Below are 14677 nucleotides of genomic sequence, written 5' to 3'. Positions count from 1 at the left end.
TTTGTTCCATAGTCGGAATCTTGACGATTGAAGGAGGAGGTGAATTGGTTCTGTTCTTTGGTTTTGCGTTAACTGTTTTGCATTTCTGCCACGTGGACCCGCCAATGATTTCCTGTTTCTTCGGCGTCCATGTCGTCTTTTTCCTTTATTTATTTATTTATTATATTTTTAATGAGCTTATTTCTTAAAACAATATATAAAAATTGTTACGATTTTATAGAGGAATTCTAATTTTTTTTTAAAAAAATACATGTTTATTTTTTATTGCATTTTTAAACTCAAACCATTTTATTTTTTAATTTCGTAAACATTTTTTTATTAAAATATATTAAAAATGTTTGTGCGAACTTCCCGCCATTTGCTGTAAGTATTTGTGTTAGGAGTACGTTGTTTATTCGACGGGTTTCATCACGTCCCATAGTGTGACGAGTGGTGTGTACAAGTCTCGGGAACGAATTCACCACTGTATGCGATTCCGACTCCATGCAGGCGAGTTGCAGCCTACAATCCAAACTGAGGACGGGTTTTTGGAGTTAGCTCACCCTCGCGGGATCACGACCCTTTGTCCCGGCTATTGTAGCACGTGTGTCGCCCAGGGCATAAGGGCATGATGACTTGACGTCATCCTCACCTTCCTCTAGCTTATCACTATCAGTCTGCTCAGAATTCCAACCTCAACCGTTGGCAACTAAACTCGAGGTAAAATAGAAAACAGAAAACACAACCTCAAAATTCTTCTTTCATTCTCTTTTCTTTGACTCGAATCTATATTTTAGTTATTTAATTATATAAACAGAAAATACCCGTATCAAAATTAATGAAATTTTGAAGAAAATTATACTGCACTAGATTTTTTGAAAATTTTATTTAATTCTCAAGTTTGTGCATTAATTTAGGTTTTTTGTTTAATTATCGAGAATGAAGAAATTTTAAGTCTAGCTTTATTGGAAAATAATTGATGAATTTAAGAGAATTTTAATAATATAATAAAAATTACAATGCAAATTTAAGTTTAACGTTTAATTTTATGAAATTTAAAGCATATAGTATATTTAAAAATTCCCCCGAAAATCAAGTACAGTTTTTAGAACAAAATTAAATATAATATTATTACATATTTTGGATTTTTTTTTTTTTTTTTTTTTTTATNACTAATTCAAAAAAATTTAAATAAAAACGATGGTTTTAATAACATATTTTTTTACCTTCGAAATTTAGCTACCAAGTGGAATTTAATGAAGAATCCAGATAATCCGGCGGTGCCTCTAAAGCCTTCATCAACTCCTCCAGCGGAAGAGACGACGGCGACGGCGATTTCTGAATGAGATTTGTGATAAATTTGGAAACACAAACACTGGAATCAAAGATTCAAAATCAAAATCTAATCCCTCACTGATGTACGGTCAGGTGTTCGTCATTCTGCAGATTGTGCCAATTAAAACAACTATAGACAAAATTCAAGGCGATTATCTATCAACGTGCAGACAAATTCTCATGGCACTAGAATCAAACCGAATGAAACGTTTGCTAGTGCAAATTCCAGCAGCGATGGATGAAGATTTGGATATCATCTCCACGATTTGGTCAATGTCCTGTTTCGCCATTGTTGCGATTCCCGCAATGCTCTTCAGGAGAAAACAATCACAGATTCAATGATTACACCATTGGAGTATCGATCTTCCAGATCGATTCACAGAACAAAGAGCCGATTCGTGCAGTTCTAGAAAATTATCAATCGAAAACGATGAATCATGGAGCATTTTCGTCCTCTTCGAATGAAACCAAAGGAAAACGCTACGGAAAATAGAGTGTAAAAGATCAAAATGGAGTAATCGACGAGAGCATCAAACCGAATGAACCGTTTGCTAGTGAATGAAGATTTGATTTGGATATCATCTCCACGATTTGGATGAAGATTTGGATATCATCTCCACGATTTGGTCAATGTCCTGTTTCACCATTGTTGCGATTCCCGCAATGATCTTCACCAGAAAAAAATCACCGATTCAATGATTTCACCATTGGAGTATCGATCTTCAAGATCGATTCACAGAACAAAGAGCCGATTCGTGCAGTTCTAGAAAAGTATCAATAAAAAACGATGAATCATGGAGCATTTTCGTCCTCTTCGAATGAAACCAAAGGAAAACGCTACGGAAAATAGAGTGTAAAAGATCAAAATCGAGTAATCGACGAGAGCATCAAACCGAATGAACCGTTTGCTAGTGAATGAAGATTTGATTTGGATATCATCTCCACGATTTGGATGAAGATTTGGATATCATCTCCACGATTTGGTCAATGTCCTGTTTCACCATTGTTGCGATTCCCGCAATGATCTTCACCAGAAAAAAATCACCGATTCAATGATTTCACCATTGGAGTATCGATCTTCAAGATCGATTCACAGAACAAAGAGCCGATTCGTGCAGTTCTAGAAAAGTATCAATAAAAAACGATGAATCATGGAGCATTTTCGTCCTCTTCGAATGAAACCAAAGGAAAACGCTACGGAAAATAGAGTGTAAAAGATCAAAATCGAGTAATCGACGAGAGCAATCAGTCTAGGGCTTTGGCGGCGAAGAAGAACGATTTGTTCGTTTCTAGGGCTTCCGATTTCGGAATCTGCCGCGTAGGAGGATGTTAAAATGCCACGTGTAATACAACAATTGGTTCTGGCATCAAATCTGCCGGGAAAATTTTCGGTGATTGTGAGCCGTTGGATGTGGTAGGAACCAAACGAGGGAAAGTGCGGGCGCGTGATTAAAGATCACGGCGTTTACATTTAAAAAATACGAAAAGTTATTAGGGCAGACGGGCAGCGATTGCGACAGGGACGGGGCAGCCTACAAGTACGGCCGCGAATGGGATGGCAAAACAAAACAAGTAGCAACAAAACGGTGTCGGTCGACGGGTCCGGACGGATATCTTTCGAACGGTAATATTTAAATTTAAAAGTCTAAGCAATAATTTTTAGTACAAGGATGAAATCATTTGGAACCCAAATGAAAAATAAACCCGTTAAACTGATAGCGATATGTAACAAACTAAAATTGACACTATCCAAATAGTGGTGGGTCTGGATGGTTACAAATGAGTATTAGAGAATAATTCCTTATAAGGGTTTAAAATTGTGAGGCTGATGACAATACGTAATGGATCAAAACGGACAATATCTACTAGTGGTGAACTTGGACTATTATAATATCTTTTTATAAAACGAAATTTGTTAAAATAAACCTACACAATGGCGAATATTTGATTAAATTTTTATTTTTTAGTCTAAGTCAACGATTTATCTATTTATTTATTTATTTATTTTGGGAGAGATTTATTAGAAAATTTATATTTTTGATTTTTTTCTTTTAAAAATTAAGAGAAATTAACTTTATATTTAAAGAAAAAATGAAGACCAAAAAATTCGGAATTCAATGATTAATGGGTTTTTTTTTTTTTTTTTTTTTTANCTGGAGGGACGGCGAACAGGACGAGCGAGCCAAGGGAGGGATGGATTGGAAGTAACCTCCGATAACTTACATTCTAATTCTTCTTCTTCTTCTTCTTCTTCTTAATTCTTGAACATCGTATTTTCTTCATCTCTCTGCATTTCTCTTCTCTAACAATCCCTTTACACCCCGAACCACCGGTTCTCCCGGTCCCCATTGTTCTTTTTCATCCACCATTTCAGTTTCCCCCCCTCCAAGATCCGTTAACTCTCTCGTTGTCCTATCGCCAACCGGTCAAATTTGAAGAAAAGCTTGAAGATCTACGAGAAGGACATCGATCCCTTTTCGAATTTCGTGATTCTTCTTGATGGGTTGGAGGTATAAGGCTGGTTTGTTCCTCATAGTGACTGTTGTGATCATATGGGTAACCTCAGCCGAAGTGACGCAGGTATGTGTTCGTTCCCTGTTTTGATTTGTTCTTGTACTTGAGTTGAAAGTGGAAGATCTTGAGTTGTTTGCAGCTTAATTCCTTTTGGGGGATTGTTGAGCTTAGCTGGGATTTTGTTATGGTGGGCAGACTTTTTTTGTACATTTGCTTATGCTTGCTGCAATGCACACACTGTTTGATTCTTAGTTTGGAACTTGTTTTCTGCATTTTCTTTTGGAGTTTCATGCTTTGTTTGCTGAATGATTTGTTGTTGGTTTGGGTTTTCCCTGTAGTTTGACTTTGGAATTTTGATTGAATTTGAGCTGGGAGTATTGGGATTTTGGTTGCTATGGTAGAATTATCTTTAGTCCATGAAACTAGTTTCGTGTAGTAACAATCCAAGTCCACCACTAATAGATATTGTTCTCTTTGGGTTTTTCCCTTCTGAGCTTCTCCTCAAGGTTTTAAAAACGCGTATGATAGGGAGAGGTTTCCATACCCTTATAAACAATGTTTCGTTCTCCTCCCCAACAGATGTGGAATCTCACAATCCACCCCCTTCCTAGTGTCCTCGTTGACACTCGTTCCCTTCTCCAATCAATGTGCGACCCCCAATCCACCTTCTTCGGGGCCTAACGTCCTTGCTGACACTCCGTCTTGTGTCCACCCCCTTCGTGGCTCAGCCTCCTCGATGACACATTGCTTAGTGTCTGGCTCTGATACTTTTTGTAACAGCTCAAGCCTACCACTAACAAATATTGTTCTCTTTGGGCTTTCCCTCAAGGTTTTAAAGACGCGTTTGCTAGGGAGAGGTTTCCACAACCTTATAAACAATGTTTCCTTCTCCTCCCCAACCGATGTGGGATCTCACAATCCACCCCCTTTCGGGATCCAACGTCCTTGCTGACACACTGTCTCGTGTCCACCCCTCTTCGAGACTCAGCCTCCTCACTAGCACATCACCTAATGTCTGGCTCTAATACCATTTATAACAGTTCAAGCCCACCGCTAACAAATATTGTTCTCTTTGGGCTTTTCCTTCTGAGTTTCTCCTCAAGATTTTAAAAATGCATCTGCTAGGGAGAGGTTTCCACACCCTTATAAACAATGTTTCCTTCTCCTCCCCAACCGATGTGGGATCTCAGAATCCACCCCCTTTCGAGACCCAATGTCCTTGCTAGCACACCGTCTCGTGTCCACCCCTCTTCGGGGCTCAGCCTCCTCACTGGCACATCGCCTAATGTTTAGCTGTAATACCATTTGTAACAGATCAAGCCCACCGCTAACAAATATTGTCCTCTTTGGGCTTTTCCTTCTGAGTTTCCCCTCAAGATTTTAAAAACGCGTCTGCTAGGGAGAGGTTTCCACACCCTTATAAACAATTGTTTTGTTCTCCTCCCCAACCGATATGTATCTCACACTTGTAGATAAGAAACTCATATATGTTTTCAAAGATTTGTTGAACTGCTTTAGAGATCCAGAATCAGGACACTATTTTCTGCTGGATCTTCCATTTCAAAGCTGTTTGAATGGTGACATTTGTTTAAAAGATATGAAGTCTTTCGATGTTTCTAAAATTTGATCAAGTTTTATGGTTCCCTTTCTTTGCAGGACATTTTTACTGCTTATAAGCAGCCATTTGCCATAACATATCTTGGAGCTTCACTCATGGTAGTTTACCTCCCAATAGCATTCCTTAAGGATTGGTTTTGTAGTTTGGTAAGAACCCACTCTTCTAAAAGTGGAGCGGAGACAAACTTGGATGTGGAACTTCAGGGGAGTTTCACTAGAAAAGACAGCGATGCTGATTTTTCAGCTCATTCTGAAGGAAGTCCCCTGGTTTCTAAAAACAAAGATGATCCATGTATATTGAAACAAGAGAAAGAGCTTACTAACAAGGAAATTGCTGCATATGGATTTTACATCGCCCCCATCTGGTTTGTAACCGAGGCAAGTTAGCACACGTCTTTGGCTTTCTTATTTGGTTCGATAGACTATTGTCCAATTTATTTGTCTTTTAATCTATGAGATCCCACGTCGGTTGGGGAGGAGAACGTAGCATTCTTTATAAGGTTGTGGAAACCTCTCCCTAGTAGACACGTTTTAAAACCTTGAGGGGAAGCCTGGAAGGGAGAGCCTAAAGAGGACTATATCTGCTAGCGGTGGACTTGGGTTGTTACGTAATTGGTTTAAAATTTTCTTAAGCATATTTATGCAATATTCATTATGTATGACATGATTTCAAATGAAATGTTCAAGTCTACCATTAGTAGAAATTGTCCTCTTTGGGCTTTCCCTCATGGTTTTAAAACACGTCTACTAGGGAGAGGTTTTCACACCCTTATAAGGAATGTTTCGTTCCCCTCTCCAACCGAGGTGGGATCTCACAATGGGGCGATGTTCTCTGTCACTGATGAAGATCATAAGATTCCTTTGTGTCAACTCCTATAGCATTGTGAGATATCTCCTTGCCTTGACTGCCACCGAGGTGTATCGGATTATAAAATCTTCCATATGGAGGCATTGACGGGAATCATTCACATCGAACCGTCTTTATGTTTCTTGCACTTTCATCCTTAATTTGCAAGTCTCTACCATCAGACATCTCTAATGTGTAGATCTCAGCGATCATCATAGGAACCTTGGATGATATGATATTCCTAATACTCACTTGCTTTTGCAGTATCTATCAAATGCTGCACTTGCACGGACCAGTGTCGCCAGTACAACAGTCTTATCCTCTACTTCTGGACTTTTTACTCTGTTCATTGGTGCTGCTCTTGGCCAAGATTCATTAAATATGGTCAAAGTTGTTGCTGTCTTTGTCAGTATGGCCGGTGTTATTATGACAACTCTTGGTAAAACTTGGGCCACTGATGAGTCACAACTAACTGCTTCTGAGTATGTGTCCTCTCTTTCTTTTGAATCACAGCTGTTTGCTTGGCTTGTAGATCTGTGCTTTATTCATATAATTTCTGCCTTCATTAGTCAAGCTGGAGTGGCAAACTATATGCATATAGCTTTATATTATCACTATTGCATGAACAATCATTGATAGAGCACAAGCATTTAAAATTTTGAATGCTTTTACTAAAACCATAAATCTTATTAAGCTACCGCCTTTGCGTGAGATCCCACATCGGTTGGAGAGAAGAATAGAAGAATGAAACATTCCTTATAAGGGGTGAAAACCCCTCCCTAGTAGACACGTTTTAAAACTTTGAGGGGAAGCCCAGAAGGGAAAGTCCAAAGAGGACAATATTTGCTAGTGGTGTGATTGGGCTGTTACAAATGGTATCAGAGCTAGGCACCGGGCGGTGTGCCAACGAGGACGTTGGGCTTCCAACTGGGGTGGATTGTGAGATCCCACATTGGTTGGAGAGAGGAACGACGCATTCCTTATAAGGGAGTGGAAACCTCTCCTTAGCAGACGCGTTTTACAATCTTGAAGGGAAGCCTAGAAGGGAAAGTCCAAAGAGGACAATATTTGCTAGTGGTGGGATTGGACTCTTACAAATGGTATCAGAGCCAGACATCGGACAGTGTGCCAGCAAGGGCGCTGGGCCTCCAAGGGGGTGGATTGTGAGATCCCACATCGATTGGAGAGAGGAATGAAGCATTCGTTATAAGGGTGTGGAAACCTCTCCTTAGCAGACGCGTTTTACAATCTTGAAGGGAAGCCTAGAAGGGAAAGTCCAAAGAGGACAATATTTGCTAGTGGTGGGATTGAACTCTTACAAATGGTATCAGAGCCAGACATCGGACAGTGTGCCAGCAAGGGCGCTGGGCCTCCAAGGGGGTGGATTGTGAGATCCCACATCGATTGGAGAGAGGAATGAAGCATTCGTTATAAGGGTGTGGAAACCTCTCCTTAGCAGACGCGTTTTACAATCTTGAGGGGAAGCCTAGAAGGGAAAGTCTAAAGAGGACAATATTTGCTAGTGGTGGGATTGGACTCTTACAAATGGTATCAGAGCCATGCATCGGGCGGTGTGCCAGCGAGGACGCTGGGCCTCCAAGGGGGTGGATTGTGAGATCCCACATCGGTTGGAGAGAGGAATGAAGCATTCCTTGTAAGGGTGTGGAAACTTCTTCCTAGTAGACGCGTTTTAAAACCTTGAGAGAAAGCCCACAATATTTCTTATCGATAACTCCGGATATGTCATTTGTAACAAGTCGTTGGCCTAGCAATATATGGCGTTTTTGTTATCCCTGATAGTTAAATTTCTGGTGCAGCAACGAACACTCTCTCATTGGAGATATTTTCGGCCTACTCTCAGCTGTGTCGTATGGGCTATTCACCGGTAATAAAAGTGTATCCTTCTTGATATTCTTAAGATTTATGTATTGCTATTGATTTGATTAGTTCTTTGAATTCTTTCTGTTGTAGTGCTTCTCAAAAAGTTTGCTGGTGAAGAAGGAGAGAGGGTTGATGTGCAAAAATTGTTTGGATACATTGGTCTTTTCACACTTGTTACACTTTGGTGGCTAGGTAACTGAGATTAAGATTACATTAGCATGCTTGAAATGCTGGTTGGCTCATGAGATTGGTATCAAATCTGTTCATTTTTTTGTTTCAGTTTGGCCATTGACAGCCATGGGAATAGAACCCAAGTTTTCGATTCCTCACTCTCTTCGAACGGAAGAAGTTGTTCTCGCTAATGGCTTCATCGGAAGCGTACTTTCTGATTATTTCTGGTATGTCGAATCGAGTTGACCCGACCCTTCCAACGTGTGTTCTATTCACTCACTCGTAACAATCCCTTCTCACGTTGGACCTTTTCTTTTGTATTCAGGGCACTCTGTGTCGTATGGACTACGCCGCTCGTGGCAACGTTGGGCATGTCTCTCACCATTCCGCTTGCCATGTTGGCTGACATGTTCATCCATGGTCGTCATTACTCAGCGGTTTACATGCTTGGCTCGACTCAGGTAACTAACTACCTTTGTGATTCTGACCATGAAAGTACCAATAGATTAGCATATCTATAAATGTCGAGGCATTTGAGTAACAATAGATTAGCATTCATGGAAACCGAGCTTTCATTGAAAAAAATGAAAGAATATACAAGGACATACGAGAGCTGACTCGAGCTTAGAAGAATAATACGTGCAGATCATTACGAACTTCCAACTCACAAACGCCCATAAAGAGGCGTTAAAACTCACCATATTCTAAACTTCCTCTTAAAACCTCTCCATCGTTCTCTCGAGTTTCGATCCACATCCCGAATTCTTTCTGTATTTGTAACCATCCAAGCCCATCGCTAGTAGATATTATCTGTTTTGGCCCGTTACGTCGTCAGCCTCATGGTTTTAAAATGCGTCTACTAGGGAGAGGTTTTCATGCCCTTATAAAGACTGCTTTGTTCCCCCTCCAACTGATGTGGGATCTCACTATCTACTCCTCTTGGGGGTCCGGTGTGCCAGCGACGCTGGCACACCGTCCAGTATTTGGCTCTGATACCATTTGTAACAGCCAAAACTCATCACTAGTAGATATTGTCCACTTTGGCCCGTTACGTATCACCATCAGCCTCACGGTTTTAAAACACGTTTACTAGGGAGAAGTTTCCACACCTTTATAAGGACTCTACTTCATTCCCCTCTCCAACCGACGTGGGATCTCAGTCCACCCCTCGTGGGGGTCCAGCGTCCTCGCTGGTACACCGCTTAGTGTCTGACTCTGATACCATTTGTAACCGTCCAAACCCACTACTAGCAAATATTGTTACACAAATCATTCAAACTAAAAGACTTGTTACAATCAAATCCTCGAACAGTAGGCATCAGTATCTTTTATACCAATATCTCGAGTCGACATCTTGTGGAGACGGGTTATTGTATACTTTTGGTGTTGTGGCTTGCAGGTGTTTGCAGGATTTGTAATTGCAAATCTTTCAGAATGGTTCTCAAAGAAGCTGGGCTTGTAGCATTTGGAAATTCTTAATTCTCTCTCCTTCATCCATTGAATTGCAATGTAAATTCTGATTGAAAACTGTAAAATCTTCAATTTTGGGTAAAAAAAAAAAGAAAAAGAAAAAAACACCATTTTCATACCACCATAGATTACTTAATTCTACTTGTGTTTTACCATTGGTCGTGTAAAGTAAGTCGAAATCGACGTTCGTTTGGGTCGTATTTGGATATTGAGCCCTTGATGTAATAAAAATGTTTTTTCTTTTGTTCAAACAAAATTTCAGGTTTTTATTTTGATTTTCGACCCTTTTTAACGTGTTGAAATGATAATTCGAACCTATGATATTCTGTTCTACTCATAACAATTTAATAAATTAAGTTATACTCGTATTGATAAATATTGAGAAAATTTCGGTTAAATTATATAAAAATAATTATTTTTTGAAAAAAATTAATAAATTTAGTATGAATAGTTTAGTTTTTAGTGTGAAAAATGCAATTTTAAGATAGTAATGATTATATATTTAAATAAAATTATATATTGAATTATATTAAATGGATAATAATAAATAATAAATTTAATTTTTAGTATATTCTTTAAAAAAAATTAATTTTGTGTGCTTTTTCTAAATAAAAAATTGAAAATTTTAAATATTATTAAATATAAATTTTATGACAGTTTAGAGACTGAAAAAGAAAAAATAAAGAAAAAGAATAAACTAAAAATGAAATCAGATGGGATCGAGAGAGAGAGAGAGAGTAAAATCCTTTCTCCTTGGAAGAACCTTGAGGACCTTGAGGACCTTGAGGAAGCTGAGAACGCGAGGACCGAGATCTTCCCTGTTCCGAACCCTCCGCCATAGAAGAATCATCGAAAATGCGATCCCAAGCTTCCGTTCTCTTACTGTTACTCCAGCTTTTCTTCTCTCTGTTGTCTCCGTCTCATGCGATTTCCACTGGGTAGGTTTTGGTGCTTTGTCTTTAATTCACTGCGACTTTGTTTGTGCTCGAATTATCAGGAACATGGATTTTCGAAGATAGAATGTTATGATCGATGATTCTCTCGATTTAGTATCCGCAGTTGTCTCTATTATTGTTTTTTTATCTCGTTGTTGTGTTTCGCAGGTCTGGCGATGGATACACCATCTATGGTCGCGTGAAGATTGCCGGTATGTTTCTTCTTTTTATTGTTCTACAAGTTCTGAATCTTTTTTGATACAGGGATTCAAGATAAGTGTAGAATTGTTGCTTTTTTTTTTTCTTGAAGAAAATTGTTTGTTGGAAAACGAGAATTACAGAAGAGGAAATGAAGAGAAGATACTTTAACCTAATTTACATTGATAATTACCAGAAGCACTTCGTAGTGTGGCAATGGAAAAAAATAATATCTTACATCTGACCATGTTCTTATCGCTCACAGATTCCTATCTAACGAAATCTGCCCACCTCAGTGAACTTAGGCCTTTTCCTTGGGAGGGATTTCTGAATAAGATCACTAAACCAATATTGTGGGGGAAACACAAAATAAAGGTGAATTTCCCCAAAATTGCCGACCAAAAGTGTTGTGGAGATGTTTTTCAGATCTTATTTTTTTGGCAATGGCAAGAACAATCCACCTTCCAAAGAAATAGCAATCGTAGCAATTGTGCTTCACCTCAGAAGGTGAAATCTTTCAATTTTCCATCAAGCTGGTCAATTCTGGTACTAAATGTGAATCTCTTCCCGTAGAAGTTAGCTAAATTACATTGAAATCTTTCTGCCGTAGGTGTCGAAAAGTCCTTACTTCTATGGTTAAGGTCTAAGTAAGTTATGGGCCGAAAAACTGCAGCGTATCTATAGGACTCTGCAAGATTATCCACTTCATCCTTGATATAATTATTCCCCTCCACCATGAACTCAAGGTGCCCACATTAAAATAGTGATGCTGCTTTGATAATTCTGGTATACATTATCTGCATCTAGGTAGTTGGATTAGCTTGGATTTGAAATGGGAAAAAAAGGTTTTTAAGCTGTCATTTTGGAGGAGAGGCAAGATGGCTATGTTTCATGTTATGAGAAATAGTGAATTCTGTAGGCAGATGTGTAGCATTTGTGTTCTTCACTCGTTTCACATGAGGCATGTACGGATGTAGCTTTTGCCTAGCATTTTCTTCTTTTTGTCCATACTGAATCATAGGGTTTACTAACAATAAGAAAATTTATTCTTAATACAGGTTAGCATTGTGAAGATTAAAATTTTCAACTCAACGATATTCAGAATGAATGTTAAATTTTCTTGAGATTTTATGATTATAGATGGTTCTGGATCTATTCTGAGCTAATTCATCCTATTGAGCTTTTGGCAGGCAACAGTCTTAAAGGGTATGGGCTTCCTGGAAAAATATCAAACATTAAGGTCATACTTAATGGTGGCCAAAGAATTACCTTCTTGAGACCGGACGGATATTTTTCATTGTATCCTTTATATGCTTTGAGTTAATCGAAACTGCCTCCAAATTAAGGAGTTATATTACTTTTAGCCTTATTGGTTTGCTCCTTTTGTGGATTAAATTATCTGCACTGGTCATTTATATAATTCTCAATTGGATATAGCGATTGATTTTAGCTTGTTTGTTGCTTTACGGTAGTTAGCGTTAATCGTTTCGGAGAATTACGCAACAAAATTTGGCCCTACTAATTTACAAACAGGTCTCGTGCAAATTGTTTCTGAGGTTCATTGTAATGCCTTAACTTCTTAAAAGCTATAATGTGCCAGCAGGAACTCATCTGATTGAAGTGGCTGCATTGGGCTATTTCTTTTCTCCTGTGGGTTTTCTTTTTCTTCCATTAGCTCTCTCAGACTTTCTAAAAGTCCGGTTTCATGCGACTCATTTTTCTTGTTCATTTTCTACTAGGTTCGAGTTGATGTTAGCGCTAGAAACCCAGGTAAGGTTCAGGCTGCCCTAACAGAGAACAGGCGGGCATTGAGTGAGCTTGTTTTAGAGCCTTTAAGAGATGAAGAGTATTATGAGGTTTGTTCAACCTCTTTTTACTTTCCTTTTCATGGACTATAGATTATAGAGTTTTATCCTCTTGATTTCACTTTATTTCTCGATCTCTTCGCATTACAGATTCGAGAACCGTTCTCCATAATGTCTGTTGTGAAAAGTCCCATGGGTCTGATGATGGGATTCATGATACTTGTTGTATTCCTGATGCCCAAGTTAATGGAGAACATAGGTACATACTCATTTTCTCATTTGCTGGTTATCAATATCTTCACATTCTATTTATGATTCTCAAGCTTGAACTAGCTGTAGAATGGGTATGTTCCTGATTAATCTTTGGACTTGGTGTTGAGGATTATTGGGAGGTAGTCCTACATTGGCTAATTTAGGGGTTGATCATGGATTTATAAGGAATACCTCTCCATTGATACGAGGCTTTTTGGGGAAACCAAAAGCAAAGTCAGAGCTTATGCTCAAAGTGGACAATATCATACCATTGCGAAGATCCGTGATTCCCAACATGGCATCAAAGTCATGCCCTTAACTTAGTCATGCTAATCGAATCCTCAAGTGTTGAACATATATGTTGCTAGCCTCGAAAGTGTAGTCAAAAGTGACTCAAGTGTCGAACAAAGGGTGTACTTTGTTCGAGGGCTCCAAAGAAAGGAGTCGAGCCTCGATTAAAAGGAAGTTGTTCGAGGGCTACATAGACCTCAGGGGAGGCTCTATGGTGTACTTTGTCCGAGGGGAGGATTGTTGGGAGAGAGTCCCACATTAGCTAATTTAGGGGTTGATCGTGGGTTTATAAGTAAGGAATACATCTCCATTGGTATGAAGCCTTTTGGGGAAACCAAAAACAAATCCATGAGAGATTATGCTCAAAATGGACAATATCATGCCATTGTGGAGATACGTGATTCCTAATACTTAGTTACTACTTAAAACTTTAATAGATGATATGATAGATGATTTTTTCTCATGCCGCATTTCTTGGCAAAAGTTTCAAACTAGTATGTTGCTAATATCTTGCCCTTCTGATGAACCTACAACTTCATTCGGTTCATCATAACAAATCGAATGGGGGAAGTTCATGTTTTTAGTTCCAATCAGCAACGTCTTGATCTGCCTCGAGACAGAAAACTCAAGCTAATTCAATTCGATCATATAAATGAATGATTGAGTTTCTTCCCATCTCTGATTGCATGATTTTGTGATGTCCCAATGATCAGATCCTGAAGAAATGAGGAGAGCACAAGAAGAAATGAGGAACCAAGGCGTCCCGACCTTATCAAGCTTGCTACCCGGGGCTGGCCGGAGCAGTTAAAAAGATCGATTTTGATACCGACTACATCCCCAGCTCAAATGCATCCAAGTCCTGCAGGAAGAAATCGGGATTTCTAACACTCAGAAGCAAATGCGCGTAATCATCTAGTCGCTCTGATAATACCATTCTGGCCAAAACACAGCTGGGATAAACTCGACTTGTTTGTGTTCGTTTTTATTCTGATACGCATCATTATCATCAATTAGACATTAGTTTGGTCTGGATTTCATCATCATTCTTAAAACGAGTCTCTTAGTATGTAAACGACCATTATGTGTCACCCATTTTGGATCAAACATTATTTTGATACTTCATTTTTATATTACTTTCATATTTTTCCTTTTTATTTTATATATATATATATATATATATATATATATATATATATATATATTATATTATGTATACATACATGTTACAGCATCACGACTCTTCACAGTAGTTCTCATGATTTTGCTTTGGGTTTCCCGAGAAGGCTTCATACCAATGGAGATAATATTTTTCAAACATATGATCTTCCACTAAATTAACTAAAGTGGGATTTACTCCTAATAATCCTCAACAAAATATATAT

At 38.6% G+C, this 14677-nt stretch overlaps 2 protein-coding genes across 2 annotated transcripts; both read left to right on the top strand.

The window, feature by feature from the left end:
* Positions 1 to 3459: 3459 nt before the first annotated feature.
* On the top strand, positions 3460 to 9969 carry LOC111788211 (uncharacterized vacuolar membrane protein YML018C-like). The gene is made up of 8 exons (XM_023668482.1): positions 3460 to 3894; positions 5485 to 5823; positions 6557 to 6774; positions 8110 to 8177; positions 8264 to 8365; positions 8454 to 8571; positions 8670 to 8805; positions 9744 to 9969. Exons 1-8 carry the CDS (start codon positions 3814 to 3816, stop codon positions 9804 to 9806), a joined length of 1125 nt encoding a protein of 374 aa, XP_023524250.1. The 5' UTR covers positions 3460 to 3813; the 3' UTR covers positions 9807 to 9969.
* A 542-nt stretch (positions 9970 to 10511) lies between these two features.
* On the top strand, positions 10512 to 14428 carry LOC111788291 (ER membrane protein complex subunit 7 homolog). Its single transcript, XM_023668616.1, has 7 exons — positions 10512 to 10752; positions 10918 to 10961; positions 12138 to 12246; positions 12534 to 12597; positions 12687 to 12803; positions 12903 to 13011; positions 14009 to 14428. Exons 1-7 carry the CDS (start codon positions 10670 to 10672, stop codon positions 14101 to 14103), a joined length of 621 nt encoding a protein of 206 aa, XP_023524384.1. The 5' UTR covers positions 10512 to 10669; the 3' UTR covers positions 14104 to 14428.
* The last annotated feature ends 249 nt before the right edge of the window (positions 14429 to 14677 follow it).

Source organism: Cucurbita pepo, chromosome LG02 (assembly GCF_002806865.2).
Source record: "Cucurbita pepo subsp. pepo cultivar mu-cu-16 chromosome LG02, ASM280686v2, whole genome shotgun sequence".
Lineage (NCBI taxonomy): Eukaryota > Viridiplantae > Streptophyta > Magnoliopsida > Cucurbitales > Cucurbitaceae > Cucurbita > Cucurbita pepo.
Note: the sequence above shows the minus strand (reverse complement) of the source record. Positions and strands in the feature narration are given on the sequence as shown.